Source organism: Pongo pygmaeus, chromosome 2 (genome assembly GCF_028885625.2).
Source record: "Pongo pygmaeus isolate AG05252 chromosome 2, NHGRI_mPonPyg2-v2.0_pri, whole genome shotgun sequence".
In the NCBI taxonomy this organism is placed as follows: domain Eukaryota; kingdom Metazoa; phylum Chordata; class Mammalia; order Primates; family Hominidae; genus Pongo; species Pongo pygmaeus.
The window spans coordinates 160,622,901-160,644,112 of NC_085930.1; the positions used below are offsets into that span (position 1 = coordinate 160,622,901).

The window sequence follows — 21,212 nt, forward strand, 5'->3', positions numbered from 1 at the left end:
GGCTATATACCTAGAAGTGGTATTGCTGAATCATCTGGTAGTTCCATTTTTAATTTTTTGAGGAAACTCCATACTGTTTTCCATAATGGATATACTAATTGACATTTCCAACAACAGTGTACAAGGGGTCCTTGTACATATGTCTACCCAGCTCTATTTCCCATTTTTTAAATTGGGTTATTTGTTTTCTTGCCATTTAGTTGAGTTCTTTATACATTTTCAATATTAACCCCTTATTGAACCCATGGTTTGAAATATTTTCTCCTATTTTGTAGAGTGTCTCTTCACCCTGTTGATTGTTTCTCTTTTAGTGCAGAAGCTTTTTAGTTTGAGACAATCCCATATATCTATTTTTGCTTTTGTTGCCTGTACTTTTGGAGTCATACCTCCCAAATTATTGCTTAGACTAATATCAAGACATTTTTCTCTAAGCCTTCTTCCAGTAGCTATACAGTTTTATATTAAGTGTTAAACCTTTGACTCATCATTTTGAGTTGATTTTTGTATATGAAATGAAATGAGTGTCCAATTTCATTCTTCTGCATGTGGATATATGAGAATTCTCAACATTATTTATTGAAAAGACTGTCTTTTCCTCTTGTGTGTTCTTAGTACCTTTATCAAAGATCAACTGACCATTGCTATAGCTTGGTCTTTCCCAGTCAAAGCTCATGTTGAAATTTGATCCAAAATGTGGCAGTGTTGAAAGACTGAGCCTAGTGAGAGGTGTTTGGGGCAGGAGGGTGGATCCTTCATGAATAGATTAATGCCGTTCGGAGGGAATGAATGAGTGAATTCTTGCTCTCCAGGGAATGAATTAGTTTGTCAGACAGCAGATTATTAAAAATAATCTGGCTTCCTTGGTTTCTCTCTCTTGCTTCCTTTCTTGCCATGTGATTTCTTTGCACATGCAGATTCCCGGTTCTCTTTCAGCCATGAGTTAAAGCAGCCAGAGGCCATTATCAGATGCAGATACCCAATCTTGAAACTTTCAGCCACTAGCATTGTGAGATAAAATTTTTTAAATAAATTACCCAGTCTCAGGCATTCTATTGTAGCAGTGCTAACTGAACTAAGACAACAATTTATTTCTTAGCTCTTTATTCTGTTCCATTGGTCTATATGTTTGTTTTTATGCCAGTACCATACTGTTTTGATTATTGTAGCTTTGCAGTTTATTTTGAAATCAGGCATTGTGTTGCCTCCAGGTTTGTTCCTTTTACTCAAGATTATATTGACTATTCAGTCTTTTGTGGTTCCATATGAATTTTCTATTTCTGTAAAAAATACCATTGAAATTTTGATTGGAATTGCATTGAATCTGTACATTGCTTTGTGTATATAGACATTTTAACAGTATTAATTCTTTAGATCCAGAAACATGGTTAATCTTTTCATTTACTTGTGTCTTCTTCAATTTCTTTCATTAATATTTTATAGCTTTCTGTGTATAGATCTTTCTACCTCCTTGGTTAAATGTATTCCTAGTGTTTTGTTTATGTACCTATTTTTGATGCTATTGAAATGGGATTTTTAAAAATTTCTTTTTAAGATAGTTTGTTGTTAGTATATAGAAATGCAAGTGATTTTTCTATGTTGATTTTGTATCCTGCAACTTTACTGAATTTATTTACTTGTGCTAACAGATTTTTGGTAGAGTCTTAGGGTTTTCTATATCTAATATCATGTAATATGAAATTTTTTTTTTTTTGAAACAGAGTCTCGCTCTGTCGCCCAGGCTGGAGTGCAGTGGCATGATCTCTGCTCACTGCAAGCTCCGCCTCCTGGGTTCATGCCATTCTCCTGCCTCAGCCTCCCAAGTAGCTGGGACTACAGGCACCTGGCATCACGCCTGGCTAATTTTTGTATTTTTAGTAGAGACGAGGTTTCACCATGTTAACCAGGATGGTCTCGATCTCCTGACCTCGTGATCTGCTGGCCTCAGCCTCCCGAAGTACTGGAATTACAGGCATAAGCCACTGCACCCGGCCCAGACTTTTTTACTTCTTTCTCATTTAGATGCTTTTTATTTCTGTTTTTGTTTGTTTGTTTTTTTGTTTTCTTAATTGCTCTGACTAGGTCTTCTAGTATTTTATTAAATAGGTATAGTGAGAATGGGTATCTTTGTCTTGTTCCTGATGTCAGAGGAAAAGCTTTCAGCTTTTTACCACTGAGTATGATGTTAGCTGTGAGGTTGTCTATATGGCCTTTATTATGTTGAGGTACTTTCCTCTATATATAATTTGTTGAGAGTTTGTATAATGAAAAGATATTGCATTTTGTCAAGTCATTTTTTGCATCTGTTGAGATGTTCATGTAATTTTTATTCTTCATTCTCTTACTATGGTATATCACATTGATAGATTTGTGTGTATTGAAGCATCCTTGGGATAAATCCCACTTGAACATGGTGTATGGTCCTTTTAATGTGCTGTTGAATTTGGTTTGCTAATATTTTGTTTATAATTTTTGCATCTATGTTCATAATGGAAAATTAGCCAGAATAGCTTTGCCTTTCATGACCTCAACATTTTTTAACAGTGCTGGGGATTTTTCTGTGATGCTTACTCATTACGTCAGCTTCTGCCACCTGTGCATCCAGGCTCCTAAGTTCACCTATAAGTCTCTGTCCATCACTTCCTCCACCTATGCATTTATGTTCCTAACGAATAGTTTGCAGGCTTTTCTTATCTTTCATGATCTTGCCACTTTTCAAGAGTGCTGGTTTTTTCCTGATGTCTACTCCTTGTGTCAACTTGTCTACCTTTCTATTAAAAAAAAAAAAAAAGATGAAACTAGTCTTTTTCAGACTTCTTTTTGAGAAACACTGCTCTGTACTTTTTAAAATATGACTTTAGTTATAAAAACTTGAACCAAAAGATTACTCTAGGTGCCTATTTATTTTTTAAAATTTCTTTCTTCTTAAGTATTATAAGATTCAGGATTAGAGCACTAGAAGAAGTTTATACACATACATATTTTTATATGCATATACACTTGAAATATGTGTTATACATACATATATAAGTATATATGCACATACATACATATACATGTACATATACATATGCCTATACATATATATTAACCTATGACATCATACACACAAAACCCTATTGTGAAACCAAAATTGCAGTGATAACAAAGCCTCACCTTTGGTTCTATACCTGGGCCTCCCTTCAACCCAACCTGTTACACTTTAGTTGCCCTTCATGTTTAGAGCTCTAAGTAAATTTTCTTAGGAGAAAAATAAAAGAGGACTTCATTGCCAAGAAGAAAGTTTGCAAACCATTAGACATGTTGATTCCTGAGGACTCTTTCAGACTGAACTTATTTGCTATTTACTTGAAATAATGTCATTTATTTGAAAGATCTTGCTGGAGTAAAATGAGGAGTATGATGGAGGGTAAAAATTGGAGAATGCCCTGCTTAGAGATTATTATACTAATTACTATGTAAAATTGTATAGCACTCTGGTCTAACATTTCATCTGAAACCAGTTTGGGGAATGCAGAGATTCTGAAAGCTGTCCAACAATTACCCAATAGTGATTAAGCAACATCTTACCATACCTCTAATTTCTTGCACATTTGTAACATTTGCTTGGCTTTGCAAGTGTAGCAAGCATAACTGAAACAACAATTGGGCTTGATGTATTTATTGGCTCACCCCTGTAGTCCCAGCACTTTGGGAAGCCCAGTGGGGAGGATTACTTGAGGCCAGGAGTTCAAGACCAGTCTAGGAAAAAAAAAACAAAAATAGCCACAGGTAGTGGTACACTCCTGTAGTCCCAGCAACTCAATAGAGTGAGGCAGGAGGATTGGGTGGGCCCAGGGGTTCGGGGTTTACAGTGAGCTAGGATCACACCACTGCAATCCAACATGGGTGACAGAACAAGACCCTGCTTCTAAAAAACAAAAAAGAAAAGAAAGAAAGAAAAAAGAAATAACAATTGGATGTAGCCATACAGATTCATGAATGTGTGATACCCTACCTTATAACTTTTCAGCAGGATAATACTTAATAACACAGGCACCAAACAGAGACGTGATTCTCAGTAACATCTGTAGCGCAGCACAAAAGTGAATAAAAATCTAACATCATTCTATTTCTTAATTAATTATATAAGAACTTAGTATCTATTTAGACATTCTGATTTATCTGTTCAAAGGGAACATAGTGCAGTATGCAGATGAACAGGTTGCAGAAGAACCAGTGTACTTAATGAGCATTTAAAAAGGTGATTTTCTTTATCCTTTCCTATTGACTTTTGTGATTATACTTTAAGTGATTTGTTCTTCATGGACTGCTAGACTTTCTATATGAATTACATTTTCACTGAAAAGCTTTATTCCCTGTACTGTGTTTATTTTGGGTCATAAGAATCAACTTTTACTTTGAAATTATTATAGAGCTCATTTTTTCCAATGTCTCATGATCCTGTGATCGATAATATGTTATAGATTACGGCTTTAAAAATTCGGTATCAATACTCACCACTGAGGGATATATTTTTTAAAATGACTCATCTGTTTCAATTCACATTATAAAAGGATTTTCTCATGGATTAGGATGCATACATTATCCTGTCATTTTCTCTTGTGGACGTGGTAACTTTTCAATTGTATTCTTATTATTGAGAAGAAATGAATATATTTAACCTATTATTGCTAGATTTCCTGGCAACATCACATGATGTGTCCTAAAATCACTAATGTGGCTTGCTGGTCACAACGATCTGGATGATCACTATAGCTTAGAAAACTCTTGTGGACATGGTGCCTTAATCTTTAATTAAGAGGAAAAACTATTTCTAAACTTTCATCATATCACTTAAATCCAATTTCATGGCCACATTTTATTTTAAAAGAATGTATGCATTACTCTTATTTAGGATCAGAGATATTCTTTTTACTTTCATAAAACAATGGGAATTGATTTGATATTTTGAAGTAATTAGTAAGTCCTACCCTCTTAGATATTCTAAAAAATAAGTATTTCAGTGTAGGTAATTTAAAGAGGAAGCTGTAATATGCGATAGCTCTACTTATTTAGGTTTATAGCTCTGGTCTTTCTAAATATACTTTTGCTTCTAATTTGTATCATTAGTCATAAGGTGGTAATAAAGCCTTATGACCTTATTTATAATAATATTTCTATGGCATCCCATATTTCTATGGCTATATATGATATTACATATGTGACACTTCTTTAAAAATATTAAAAAACTCTTTAAAAACAGTTTAATAGTAAATATTAATCAGAAATTATAATTAATGGTGATGATTTTTAGAAAAACATGATTGACATGCAGCATTCTTGGACATGGGATGATGTCCCATACATAGATAGTATGTATGTTAGTTTCTGTTATTTTGTTTGTTTACCTCTGTGTAATCACAGCATATCAGTGTTATAGAGGTCACCTGAAATCCATCAGAAGCAGAAATATCTGTCTTCTTTTACTTGCACTTGGAAGTGGTATCACTGTGAGCCCTGCACTTCTGAGTGATATAATCTCTTTTACGGTCACACTTTTAGGACATAAAGTGGGAAGTGGGATTTTAGGGGAAGAATAAAGATCAGGAAAGGACAGGATTAATCTGCAAGGAGGAGAGCAGGTTGATTATCTTGGACTCTAGCCCATGTGGGAGTTTTGCAGTTTCCAGCATGGTTGGAACATGCGTGCTAGGATGAGGCCAAAAAATCCTCCCATATTAGAATTTCTTCATGGTGGTTCATAGTTTATCCAGATACTCATTGGCTAGTTGTGTATTGTTGGAATCAAGTTTGGAGTTGTTAGGGGTAGTTGATAGAAAGGAAAATTAGTGGGGATAGCAATCACAGTTGCTATGAAGTTGAGTGCTCTGGGTTGAAAATGACAGATATGTTAAGTTTGGTGAACAATACTTACCACTAGCAATGTAGGAACTCCTCAAATAACAAGTTAATATTTTGTCTACATCCATCCTTCCATGGATGACAGGCTATGGATAAGTTGGTGTGGGCATGCAGGAATTTGAATAACACACACTCAAACCAGGGAGCTAGACGGTAGGGTATCTTGCGAACCAGTAACTGGATTGAGAAGGGTAGTAGATGATGGGGGGCAAAGTGCAAGGGCCGTAATATGTTCCCTTGGTAGCGGAAACTATTATTCTCTAGGAAAGTGCCATGCCCTTTGAATGGTCACAGGGCACTTGGGAAATGGGAGAGGATTCAGTAATGCCTCGGAAATGGGAGAGGATTCAGTAATGTCTCAGACTGTCTGGAGTTGACTTTATGCCAAGCACAGGTGTCCATGGCAGATTACTGCTTTGAATGGGCTTTGAAGCAGTTGAGTCATAAAATGACACAGGGCATGAAGTCATGGATCATCCCTTCTCTGACTTTGTTACTAGCTTCCTTTCAGCCACCACTCCCAATTCATGCTGTCCAGGACAGATGTTTGTGAATAAAAAAAACTGATGAAGGAGTGAAAATCATGCTGATCCACATGTTTACTCCAAGCATTTTAGCATGGCATAGAAGCTTTTCATGAACTGGGTCCCAAATTTTGCTCTCAAAAGTATAGACTTAGGAGATCAGTCTTCATCATGGTATAAATAAGTTACTTTCCTGCTGACAATAATACCAGTGGCATGGCGTATAACTTGAAAAACACGGCCTATAACTTGAACCAATTAGAGATTCAAACTGGGGGACTTAATAAGGGAGGGGCAGAGCAAATAATTTATATGAGACAATTTTACTGTAAATACTATAAGTTTAGGATTAATGGTGTTTAATTATAAAAGGAAAGTTCAAATGCATACTATCCATTGTGTTTTCATGAAAATAAAGGTCATTGTTGAAAAAGATTAAGAATAAGGACGGGCTTTATTGAAGCTCTTCCACAACCTTTAAGTTACTTAGCTATCCAAAGGTCTTTATTATATTGGAAACGTAATAAAAAGGTAAATAGAAATTTAAAATACAGTTACCAGTGTCTAAACTCTAAGGACATTACCATGAGCTAGATATGTTCTCTCAACTTTTTTGACCTTTTACTTTTTCATTCTTGTTCTTTACAAAGTAATAACATCCTGAGATGAATGTCACCTTTTTTTGTACTCAAGTACATATTAGTTACCCACAAAATCAGAAATATATATCCATTTCTTCATGTCCATTTTATAGAATGCTCCATTCTAGGCTTGTTTTGGTTTAGTATTAATGTTTATGTGCACTTTTGAACTTTGCTTAGCTGGTTGTCTTCGAGACCATATAGGTCTAGGAGGAAAGAACTAAGCTACAGATAGGTCAATAATTCAGCATTACTGTTCGGACCTACTTGTTTTACACTTGTTACTGTTTCTCAGATCCTATTATTCCTGGCTCCAGATATAGTGTCCTGTTAAAAGAATTATAAATCAGATATTATAGTTCATAATATTACGGTTTCCATATTATTAAAATATTCATTTTTCTATTATTTTCCCATATGATATTAATTACTTTACTATCTTAGGCCCAGTAAGGGGTACAATGACAACTTAGGTATCATGTCAGTGTTTGTGAAATTCAAAACCAAGTAGAAAGATTAATCACGTACATTTTTGTATAATAAAGGAAAAGTGACAATTGGCCTTAAAGAGGTAATAGAGATTTGGGAATTTAAAAAAGAAGAGTTTCCTTTGATCAGGTATTTACATGCATAATCACACATATATACTTGTGACTATATATAAAATGTGTAGAAAATATCTGAAACACACCAGATAAATAACATAGTTGTTAAGACTATGGCAAAATTGCCAACCTCGGAGAATCTGACTCAGGTGCTTTTCCAATATCTTGAAGAGAACTGACTTTAGCATGGGTTTTGAAGAATATTAGAGAGAGAGGAAAAAAGCCTTGAATGGCAAAGTAACAAATGACATAATGGGGAACTTAGAGATGGGAAATACTGACACATTTGTTGAAGTGATTTATTTCATATGGCATTCCAGAAAGGAAAGTTAGGGTCAGGCAAGGGTATTGATGGACACTTTTTGACCTGTCCCTGTTTATGTGTTCTCTGTTTTGTTTTGTTTTTTTTCTAGATTAGCGAGATTGAGAGTAGGATGACTGAGGGTGGGCTATTGATAGCAATCTTTGATTAGTAAATTATCTACCTAAGGGCACGGCAGAGAGATTTGAGATCTAGGAAATTTTCTGTAAGATAACTTTGTTTTGGCTCATTTTCATTCTACACTTACTAAACCTCTAGCATCTTGGAAGTACATTGTGGAGATGGTAGGATACCATTTCCCTTTCTGAGGTACCTCTTGGATTTCAATTTAGTTTTTCCTTTCAGTTCAGTCAGCCACTGTGGTGACTGGTTGACTTAGAGGTACATCCTGTGGTCCTGAGCTTTTCACTTGGAGCAGCAGCAGGTATTTCCATTTGTCCAGATCCCAGACTCTAGCCAAGGCAATAGCTCTTGGGAGATTAATTCAACGTTGTTGTCTCCTGCAGTCTGCAGGGTCATAGGTGAGGCCTCAAATGCCTTTTTATTTGAAAAAGAAAAGGCACTCCTTATCAAGTACTTCACATTTTTTCCTTGCATATCAGACTTATGCACATCGATTTTTTCATAATTTTCTCCCTTTGTCTCTCCAACGCTGCATCATTCTCATAAGATACCTGTTGATTGGCCTTTTTTTCTTCACCTTGGTCCATGTGCTTTTGCACTGGGATAATGTTTCTTAAAAATTATGGTATGATGTTGGTAATATCTACCTTGTTTCCAAAGAATATATTCTAAAAATGTTTAAGATATTTTTTAGATTCTATAATGAAATAATATGATTTAATAGCTATGTTTATTTCTTCCACTCACTCTGGTTACTTTATTTAAGAAGGATTTTTACAAACTTATATATACTGTCAATTTCCACTAGAAATATCTTTAGAATTGGATCATTATCGTTTGTGATTTTTGACCAAAAAATCCTGTGTATCTCTCTCGCCTTGTACCTTCTCTGTCTCTTTCCCTCTCCTCTCTTATACTTTCTCCTTTTTTCCTCACACACAAAATCAATATTTTTTAAAATCTTAAATTTAAATTGGTTTGAATTCTTTTATGCCATGGTAATATATTATAAATATTATAAAAATAATTATGATATATCACATCAATTTATGTAGATTTGTTTATCTCATGACTGCTAGATAATTAAAATTCAATTTTTTCTCCTGGTATTTTGGAAATTTTTGCATTAAAGAATATTACCATGTATTTTCAGGTGCAGAATGATGCTGAAATAAAACATAAAATCAAGATGCAAGTCTTACTTTACCCTGGCTTACAGATAACAGATTCTTATTTGCCATCTCACCGAGAAAATGAGCAAGGTATAGTTTTGACCAGGGATGTAGCCATAAAACTCGTGAGCTTGTATTTCACCAAGGATGAAGCACTTCCCCGGGCAATGAGAAGAAACCAACACATGCCTCTGGAGTCAAGACATCTGTTTAAGTTTGTTAACTGGAGTATTCTTCTTCCTGAGAAGTATAGAAAAGACTATGTATATACTGAACCAATTCTTGGAGGACTTAGTTATTCATTGCCGGGACTTACAGACAGCAGAGCATTACCCTTGTTGGCCAATGATTCTCAGTTACAGAATTTGCCACTAACCTATATTCTTACTTGTCAACATGATCTCTTAAGAGATGATGGACTTATGTATGTTACAAGACTTCGAAATGTTGGAGTCCAAGTTGTTCATGACCATATTGAGGATGGAATTCATGGAGCTTTATCATACATGACTTCACCATTTTATTTACGTCTAGGTCTTAGGATAAGAGATATGTATGTAAGTTGGCTGGATAAGAATTTATAAATATGTGATATATATGTATAGCCCTTACATAGTGGATTGTAATTTGTGATATTTTGTGGTTTTGGAGCAAAGAACAATGTCATTTGAGTTATCTAAATCTATATTTGCATCATTTGTAGCAGTTAATGTGTGTCCTTGAAGAGTTACTAAATTTTCTGACTTGCAGACCCCGAATATGTAAAATGTATGTAATCCTGCCTATTTTCTCCTTACTTATAATTTATTATAATTATGTTGGTCCTAATAAGAACCAATGCTTATTAAAGTTGAGAAATAAGAGTGGTTATTGGCAAATTAACAAAGATAGTTTCCAGATAGGCACAGAAATTGTTGTAGTGAGTGGGAAGAGGAAAAAACATGGAAGAAACTTACTGCTAAAAATATATGGAAACCACTGGACTTAATAAACCCTAAGGGCCCTATGTTAGTTTTCTGTGACTATTGTAGCAAATTACTACAAATTCAGTTGTTTAAAACAACAGATATTTATTCTTTTACAGTTCTGGGTTCCTAAAGTATGAAATTAGTATTAACTAGGCCCAAACCAAGTCACAGGCAAGAGACACGACTCCCTTGGAGACTCTCTAGAAGGTGCTCTTTGCCTCTTTTAACCTCTGGTGGCTGCCAGTATTCTTTGACTATTGTTAGATCAGTTTAATCTTGAAGGCCAGCATCTTCCAATCTCTTTCTGCTTCATGTTCACATTGCCTTCTTCTCTGCCTGTGTCTAATCTCCCTATGGGCTTCTCTTAGAAAAACACATGTGTTTACATTTAGGAGGGTACACCTGAATAGTCTAGGATAATCTCTGCATCTCATGATCCTCAATTTAATTGCATTTGTAGATTTCCCCACCCTTTTCTATATAAAGTAACCTTCAGAGATTAGGATGTAGTTATCTTTTGGGAGGCCATTTTTAAAAATATTTTCAGTCAAATTTTATTTTTTAAAGGAGGCAGCAGATCAATATTATAATTCAAGAATCTGATCTAAATATGCATTCAATAATGAAGAACATTTGAGTATGGACTAGACAAGCTTCTCCAAAAAACTTTCAAATATATCATCTCAAATTACCTAAAGAATAAATCACTTCTGTAGCCCTTTTGTTGAGTGGAATCATAAACAAAAAACTGAAAATTTATTGCTATGAAAACAGATCCATGGTACGATGTTATAAATTTTGAGTATTAAGCATAGTCAGTTGAATCCAATTAAGAAGTTAAAAATGTAGTAAGAAATGTATATATGTATGAGTATGTGCATGTGTGTGTGAAAAATCTACCATCCAATTGACCCAAAAACAACTTACTCAGTTGGGACCAGACATTTTTCTCAATTCTCCATTATTCAGAAGGCAATTAAGAATTACAATTTCAACAGTCCACAAACAAAATAAGATTTTTTTAATGTAGAGAGAAATTAATTATGTTCAAAGAGCCCCTTTTATTTCACTCAATTTCAGTACCCCAAATCTAAAAACACATCCATGACTATGACAAATGAAAATAAGTGTCATGGGAATCTGTTACTTTTTCCTCTGAGAAATAAAATCTAAATGGAGATTTGATACTATATACTACACTAAGAATATTGTATTTTTCATAATTCTGATTTAATTTCCTTTAAACTTGATATATTTTAAAATTTGTAATTTGTTTTTCATGATACTGAATCTGGTTCCAGCTCTTTTTCATCATTTAATATACTGGCTACCCGTTCTAATTAGGAAAACAAGTTCTAGAAATCTCTTCATTTTGACAGCATGTGCTGATTTGTCAGCAAATCATTAAAAATGCAGCTCTCTAGGAAGCACATTTTGTTGATTGTCCTATTGTCTTAACATTTTCACAATGATTCCTGACTAAAAATCATTTTAATTTTGTAAGCACTACACTAGTGTGTCATGTCACTAATATGTACTTTCAAGCCTTTAAACAGAAAGGATGGCTCACAGCTAGATAATAACTAAGTTTGTTTCAGTTTTCGAAAAAGTTTGTATCTTGCAGAGCAGAAAAGCACTTCTTTTTTTGCTACATAAGTATGTGGTAGAAATGTATACTAAGGTAGGCCAGTCAATCCTTTTTTATTCATTTTGTAAATTTGGTCCCAGAATATTTCTGGAAGGAACCACAGCTAGACTAGCTTCCGTTGCAGTCCCTTACCTCACTAACTTCTTTTGCGGCTTTATCCAAGCACTGTTACCATTTGTATGCTAAAGGGTTCATTTCACTGGGTCTTACTTTCAAAGTTTGTTCCCTTTTGTGTGGTGGCATGAGCATTGTGATCAAGCCATTAAGTTTGGAAACAACTGAATGAAAGTCATCTGTTATAACGTATTTTATTTTATTTTTAAATTTTATTTTAAATTGACAATAGTAGTACATATTCATGGGATACATAGTGATGTTTCAATCATAGTGATGTTTCAATACATATCATGTATAGTGATTATATCAGGGTAATCGGCACATCATCTCAAACATTTATCATTTCTTTGTGTTGGGAATGTTCAATTATCTTTTTTTAGCTGTTTGAGATTATGTAATATATTATTGTTAACTATAGTCATCCTACAGTGTTATAGAAACTACCTAGCTGTAATGTTGTATCTTTTAACAAATCTAATTTATTTCTTGACAGTATAGGGGAAGACTTGATTACACCCCATGCCATTACAGCTAAAAATTCCAATGTTTTCAGTCTCTTTGTAGCTATGTTATCCAGACATTTATTTGTATTTACATCTCATCTTCCTTTCTAAGAGAAACAGTGATGCAGAACCTGAGAGTCAAATTTAATATTCTCTAGGTACCAAGGCAAGGGTTTATGTTACAGTTTGTGTACTAGTCCAAGTCCCAAGTCGTGATGATACAGCTCCATAACCTACCTTTATAACACCCAGAGAAAGTATATAGAAGAAATTCTTGACTTCATCTATCCGAATTTCTACAAGTCATCTGTTATTTTTACTGATAATCTGCCTGTGTCTCCTGGAAACATAAAGTGTAGGTTTCTGACACACATATGTAACATGTAAAGAAGTAACAATTTCCAAAATACCTCCAAACAGCGCCACATCCTAAAGGAAATTTCTAGGTTTTTCTGCTGAAATACCCATTCCAGCATTGTGTTTTTTTGCTAGAGCTGCTATAACAAAGTATCACAAACTGAGTGCCTTAAATAAACAAAAGGAATTTATTACTTCATGGTTCAGAAGGCTAGAAGTTGGAGACCACGGTGTCAGCACGCCATGGTCCCTCTGAAGGCACCAAGGATGGATCTGTTTCAGGACTCCTGGCCTGTAGCAGCATAACTCCAATCTTCACATGATATTCTCCCGTTGTATGTGTTCTTCCCCAATTTTCCCTTTTTATAAAGATAGCAGTCAGATTAGATTAAGGCCTATCCTAATATCTTCATTTTAACCTGACTGTCTTTGTAAAGACCCTATCTGCAAATAAAACCACATGTAAAGTATTGGGGGTTAGGACTCTAGGACTCCAACATACAGATATGTTTTTTATATATATATATATAGTGAGAGATATATATATTTATATATATGGTGATATATATATATGTTGTGATATATGTATATGTTGTGGTGTTCTGAAAGGAAGAGTCCATCACTTTTCCTTCTGTGCATTTCTCTCTGGGGAACAGGATACCAGCAAAAACTGAGCTGTTAGCTGAATACAGCATAGATCATATCAGAGCCTGCCGTGAGCTCAGAAGTACCCTCATGGATCATATCAATGGTAGAACATAACACTCTTCTCCTGTCATGTTTGAGCCTATTGTACACTCACCATCTATGAAGAAAATCACTTGCCTTGAGACACAGCAGCTCCTTTTAAATCTAGTTCCGATTAATGCAGAACATTGTTCCATTTGGATTATGTGAATCCATTTGGATTATGTGTAATTTTTTCACATAGCTCTCTAGAGTCTTTTCAAACAGCCTCTCACTGATAGAACTTACCAGGACAATTTCTCCTAGCATGGGCCTTGCTGAGACATTAATGACACTAATGACACCATGGACAGTTCACAGAAGTCTACTCCAAGCCTCACTGTGGACAGAAATATCCGCATTTGTAGGAAGATTATCTGGGTACACCTTTGTTTGACTCCAGCCCCAGCAGGAGGTCCTCTCTCCTTTTTATTTATTTTTTTAAATCACATTTGTTGTATTTACAGAAGTAACACAGCAGGAGCATATCCAAGATTATACACATCAAATAGATGGCTAGGCCCACCGTGCAATAGGTAAAATTTCTCATGACACTTTAAGGCCAATGCAAAATTTGTACATATATATGTATATATCCGTGTGTGAGACAGCATGTGTGTAAAGAAGCATTTAAAACATATATGCAAATCATGAAATCTATTTCAATCTGTTATCAGAAATGACATCCGTAACCTAGGTTTTGTGTGGCAGTGGCAGGGCGCTGGACTGCCATCTACCATGGCAGCTCCTCCTCCTCTGCCACTGTTCATGGCTCCCCAAACAACTGGGGGAATGGGGTCAGCCTCACCTAGGCCTTCGTGGGGTCCATACGCTACTCCCCTGGCTGCGATGGACCACCCTACTGGCTCCCACGGGGTCCTCAGTGAGCTAGAGGCTGGGCAGCAGCCTTTGCAGCTGTGTGCAGCTGCCCACTTTTTCAGCCTGCTTATAATTATAATAAAGAAATACATATATAAAAATAAGTATAATGTAAATTTCACATACCTTCGAGCCTGTTAATGAATATGGAGCATTCAAGTTCACTGCCATGTGATGTACTTTCAGCTTTGATGTGAATTCAAAGAGAAGACTGCTTTCAACTGTAGGCCTATGATCTTTGCTTGATTATTTTACTTCATCTCCAACCAAATTCTTTTCACTAATTTTTGTGCAGCTTGCACCAAATAAGGCAATCTTCAGTCTCAGTACTGAGCTACTTCAGTGGTTCAAAAAGATCTGCGTCCTCGATGTGTACTGTTTTCCCTATCAGTTGTCACAGGCAGTGATGTGCATGACAGGGTGAATTGTATAGGATTTTATATTCTATCAGTTTGGTATATATATATATTTGGATATATATGTATATAAATGTCTGTTAGAATCGATGTGATAATGGACAAAAATAAATGTCTATTAGAGTATTTCCCTAAAATTAAAATATGGCTTATACTTTTCCACTTAAAGAAAACAAAATGAAAGGTAAGTAAATAAAAAACTGATAATTTTTGAAGACAAATAAGACAAATAATACCACACACCCATCCCCAGACTCAGAGAGAGAATTAAAAAAAATACAATATTGGGAATGAAAAAGAAGACAGAAAGTATTGAAATAATTATGTGACTGCCATGTGCTATTGAGGGCACATATATAAAACCTACAGGGCATGGGTGAGATATAAATAGGGGAAAAAATGACACTCCCTATAGTATAGTTTGAAGTCAGGTAACTTGATACCTCCAGCTTTGTTCTTTTTGCCTAGGATTGCCTTGGCTATTCAGACTCTTTTTTGGTTTCAAATGAATTTTAAAACTGTTTTTTCTAGTTCTGCAAAGAATGTTATTGGTAGTTTGATAGGAATAGCATTCAATCTGTACATTGCTTTAAGCAGTAGGGCCATTTTAATATTAATTCTTCCTATCCATGAGCATGGGCTGTTTTTCCACTTGTTTGTGTCATCTCTGATTTCTTTGAGCAGTGTTTTGTAATTTCCATTGCAGAGATCTTTCACCTCCCCTGTTAGCTGTGTTCCAAGGTATTTTATTCTTTTTGTGGCAATTGTGAATGGGATTGTATTCCTGATTTGGCTCTTAGCTTTGCTGTTGTTGGTGTATAGGAATGCTAGTGATTTTTGTACATTTATTTTGTATCCTATAACTTTGCTGAAGTTGTTTATCAACTGAAGGAGCTTTGGGCCAAGATTATGGGGTTTTCTAGATATAGAATTATGTCATCTGCAAACAGGAATAATCTGACTTCCTCTCTTCCTATTTGGATGTCCTTTATTTATTTCTCTTGCCTGATTGCTCTGGCCAGGACTTCCCATACTCTGCTGAATAGGTGGTGAGAGAGGGCATCCTTTTCTTCTGCCAGTTTTCAAGGGGAATGCTTCCAGCTTTTGCCCTTTCAGTATGGTGTTGGGTGTGGGTTTGTCACAGATGGCTCAAACAGCATGGTACTGGTACAAAAACAGACACACAGACCAATGAAACAATTCTGCTTCACACTTGTGACCAACTGATCTTCAACAAAGCTGACAAAAACAAGCAATGGGGAAATGACTCCCTATTTAATAAAATGGTGCTGAAATAACTGGCTAACCATATCCAGAAGATTGAAACTGAAACCCTTTCTTACACCATATATAAACATCAACTCAAGATTGATTAAAGACTTAAATGTTAAACCCAAAACTATAAAAACCCTTGAAGACAACCTAGGCAATACCATTCGGGACATAGGAACAGGCAAAAATTTCACGATGAAGATGCCAACAGCAAACGCGACAAATGCAAAAACTGACAAATGGCATCTAATTAAACTTAAGAGTTTCTGCACAGAAACTATCAACAGAGTAAACAGACAATCTACAGAATGAGAGAAAATATTTGCATACTATGCATCTGACAAAGGTCTAATATCCAGCACTATAAGAAACTTAAATTTACAAGAGGAAAATAAATAACCCCATTAAAAAGTGGGCAAAGGATATGAACAGATACCACTTCTCAAAAGAAGACATACATGTGGCCAAAAAGCATATAAAAAAAGCTTAATATCACTGATCATTAGAGAAATGCAAATCAAAACCACAATGAAATATCATCTCATGCCAGTCAGAATGGCTATTATTAAGAAGTCAAAAAAAAAAATAACAGATGCTGGTGAGGTTGCAGAGAAAAGGGAATGCTTCTATATTGTTGTTGGGAGTGTACATTAGTTCAACCATTGTGGAAATCAGTGTGGAGATTCCTTAACAAGCTAAAAACAGAACTATTATTTGACCCAGCAATCCCATAACTGAGTATATACCCAGAGGAATATAAACCATTCTACCATAAAGACATATGCATGTGAATGTTTATTGCAGCACTATTCACAATAGCAAAGTCATGGAATCAACCTAAATGTCCACCAATGACAGAATGGATACAGAAAATGTGGTACATATATACCATGGAATACTATGCAGCCATAAAAAAGAATGAGATCATGTCTTTTGTGGGAACATGGATAGAGCTGGAGGCCATTATCCTTAGCTAACTAATGCAGAAACAGAAAACCAAATGCTGTGTGTACTCACTTATAAGTGAGAGCTAAATGATGAGAACTCATGGACACAAAGAAGGAAATAACAGACACTGGAGCCTACTTAAGGGTGGAGGGTGGAAGGAGAGAGAGAAGCAGAAAAATAACAATTGAGTACTAGGCTTAGTACCTGACTGATGAAATAATCTGTACAACAGACCCTTGTGACATGAGTTTAGCTATGTAATAAACCTGCACATGTACCCTTGAACCTAAAAGTTAAAAAAAACAACAACAACAAGTAATTACTGGAAAAAAATCACCATAGCTGCAAAAAAACCGACCTTCCCTTAATTTATAAAGCTGAGAAAAATTGGAAAATTAATTAGTAATACATCACTGGAGAAGGCATCAGCAACAGATGGATTCATAGTAATATGAGTTTTATCAGAATAGCATGAGTTATTTAAAACTAATTAATTCTACTGTAATTGAAATTATTGCAAGTGACAGAAAAACAATAAAAACATTCCAATTCTTTTTAGGAAGCAATCCAGCAATGTATCAAAAGAAAATACAGTTTGAGCAGGCAGGCTTACCATAGTGACTCAGTACCAGAATATATATCAATATAGTTTATTACATCATAAAATTTATAGATTTAACAGAGCACAAACTTAAAAAAAAAAGGAATTAATAGAGAAGAACCATATGAATGAACCAATTAAGGAAAAGGCATGATAAAATTAATAGCTGGTCCTAATGTATATAAATCTGAGGAAACATGAATAGATTAAAATTCCTTCACATTGATGAAGGTGAAATGACCAAGCACAATGGAAAGGGTTATCATAAATAATGAATCACAAAACAATTTTCTGTTGAAATTGTAAATAGGAAGTGATGACTATTATCACTCATATCTCTTGAATTCATACTATTTCCAATTCAAATGAGTTTATCAACCTTTTTATCTTATATCTGTATCTTCTTTTCTTCACACTAAGATTCCTGCTTCTCATATACACTGGAGACAACAGAATTATATTGTTTTTTCACCTGCTTTATCACACATTACACAGAAGTCATTTTTAGAATTACATACCAATACGTCCAGCAGTGTGATTATTGAAAATAGTTTAAAATGTTTTGCATGTGTTCTCTCCATTTGCTCCCCATTTTGTAAAAATAAACTTTTTATTTTGAAATAATATTTAGATTTTCAGAAAAATTGCACAGATGGTATAGAGAATTTCTGTATTACTTTCACCCATTTCCCCTATTGTTAACATATTGCATAACCATAATACATTTGCCAAAAATAAGAAAACAACATTGGTATATTACTGTTAACTAAACTCCAGACTTTTTCAAAAATTTCAATATTTTTTCCAGTCATGGCCTAGTTCAATTCAAGAATTTAATCTAGGATGACCCATTGTTTCTATTTGTCACATCTGTTTAGACTTCTCTGGTCTATGACAATTTCTCAGTGTTTGCTTATTTTTCATGACTTCATAGTTTTGAGGAGTACTCATCATGTATTTTGTGAAATGTCCCTCAATTTGTATTTGTCTTATGTTTTCTCATAATCAGTCTGGATCATGGGTTTGAATGGAAGACCCCATAGGAGCAATGACCTTTTCATATCACATCAGGGAAAACAATGCTATCACCATGACTCATAACTGATGATATTAACCTTATTCATTTGGCCAAGGCAGTTTTTCCCAGGAGTCTCTACTATAAAATTACTTTTTCCTCCATCTTTCCGTATTCCTTAGAAGCAACTCATTAAGTTCAGCCCACACTCAAGGAGCAGGGAAAACTAAACTTTATCTCCTATAGGGTAAGAGCTACATAAATTGTTCGGAATTCTTCCGTAAGGAAGACTTGTCTCTTCTCTTTCATTTCTTTATTTATTAAATTATTTATTTATATCAATGTGTCGAGATGTAGTTATATATAAAATTTCCTTTTGGTCTAAAAATTGCTATATAACATCTGAAGACAATCAGATTTTTCTTTCTTCTATTATATAAGTTATTCGGTTTTTTTTTTTTTTTTATGTGCAAGGGATTTTTTTTTTGTTTAAGACAGAGTCTCGCTCTGTCCTAGGGTGGAGCGCAGTGGCACGATCTCAGCTCACTGCAACCTCCGCCTCCCGGGTTCAAATGATTCTCCTGTCTCAGCCTTCTAAGTAGCTGGGATTACAGGCGTGTGCCACCACGCCTGGCTAATTTTTATATTTTTAGTAGAGACAGGGCTTCACCATGTTGGCCTGGTTGGTCTCCAACTCATGACCTCATGACTCATTGGCTTCAGCCCCCGAAAGTGTTGGGATTACAGGTGTGAGCCACTGAGCCTGGCCTGTGCAAGGCATTTTTTAAGTCTAATAATCTTACTATTAATAGAATATGTCAGTATTGGCTACTATGCTTTAAATTTTTTCTCAGTTATGTTGTTTACCTGATTAATATGTAGTTTCAAATCTTAATTTTTTTAAGATTTCAGGAATATCTTGAAATATAGTTTTTAATAATTGTTCCATTCCCTTGCTTTGGTTTTTCTTTCATGTAAAATATCATTCTATCTATGTTGGATGTTCTTTCCCTGTCTTCATCATTTGCTGTTTTTTTAAAAGTCATTCTAATTTTGATCCTAATTTCTTTTTGCATTCACTTATATGTTTATATACTATAAAGTTCACCATATTTGGTATACAATCCTGTGTGTTTTGAAGAATGTATACCATCATGTAAATTTCACCATAATTGAGGCACAGAACAGCTTCGTAGCTTGAAAACATTTTCTCCTATTTCTCCCTTGTAGTCAAACTCTTTTTTTGCCCTCAGCCCCACAGAAACTACTGATCCATTTTTTCTGTAAATTTACCTTTTTCCGGATTTCATAAAATGAATCATAGAGTATGTAGCCATTAACTTCCTTTTATTTGAAACTTCTATCTAATTTTCACGCTGTATTTCCCCTATGAGATTTTCTGTATTCCTTGTAGCTTTATATAATTTTTATTCTCCTTTGTGTCCATTTTGGTCTAGTCTTTATTTTTGAAATGGTGTTGTTTGTTTGTTCTTTCATTTGTTCAGGGGGTTATTTATTGTGTTATTGACTAATTTCTGAGTTTTCATAATTCTGGTTTATGATGTTCTTTCACATTGCAGGTTATTGTGTTAATGACTTTGGCTAATTTTAAAACATTAGGATATAGTTTTCCTCTGCTTTGTGGGCTTTAATTGTCTATAAAGAGGTTATTTTGCTTATTATGTTTGCTATTATAATAACTCTGAATGATATTTAACCTCAGTTATTTCTGAGGCTCGTTTTCACAGGAAATTCATTAACTTAGAAGTTAGTTCCTTAGAAAGGAACCATGATTTTGTATATTTTCTATTAGTAACTTTTCCATTTTATTCCCACAATTTAATCCGCTTCTTTCCCCATTTCCCGCTTAATTTAGATTCTTAGTTTCTTCTCAGTGTGGGGTTCTTCCCTGGAAGAACTTTCGATTGATTAGTGTTGAGGGACAGTAGGGCCCAGCCTGTTCCAACCCCTTCAGGTCACACTGCAGATAGCTTACACAGCATAAGACTATGCAAACCCCAGCCAGTTTCAACTGTTTTCTCAGATTTGTAACCACAATTTCAGGTGAATATTTGTTGGTTAATTCTTATTCTGTCAAATACTTCGTTGCTTTCCTCTGCTTCCACCTGCACATAGGGAAGCTTATACCACACAGGCCTTGTAGTTGTTGGCAAATTATTTCCAACATAGATACTTGGAAGTTGGTTTGTTGTTATATTTTTGCCTCATATTTTTCTTCATATTATGTTGTCCATAGGTTTTTGGTTTTGTTTTATTTGTTTCTCTGTGAGTTCTTGTAAGGAGATTTGGGGATTTTCAAAAGCTGAGAACCTATGTAGAAGATTTTAACTCATTTTTTCAGTAACTGATAGAAAAACACAAAAATTAAGTAAGAAAAAAAGTTTCAATAACAATTAATACAACTGACATAATTTACACAAATTGAATCCATACCAAATAATGTCATAATACAC

The 21,212-nt window shown here is 34.8% G+C and overlaps 1 protein-coding gene across 3 annotated transcripts in view; it reads left to right on the top strand.

Moving 5' to 3' along the window:
• AADACL2 (arylacetamide deacetylase like 2) overlaps positions 1–12,263 on the top strand; it is a 28,455-nt gene extending 16,192 nt beyond the window's left edge. For all 3 annotated transcript variants that reach the window (XM_054482843.2, XM_054482841.2, XM_054482842.2), the window contains one exon: positions 9,270–12,263. In XM_054482843.2, the coding sequence (XP_054338818.1) occupies positions 9,270–9,872 (603 nt within the window). In that variant the 3' untranslated portion in view covers positions 9,873–12,263. The remainder of the gene's footprint in view (positions 1–9,269) is intronic.
• The last annotated feature ends 8,949 nt before the right edge of the window (positions 12,264–21,212 follow it).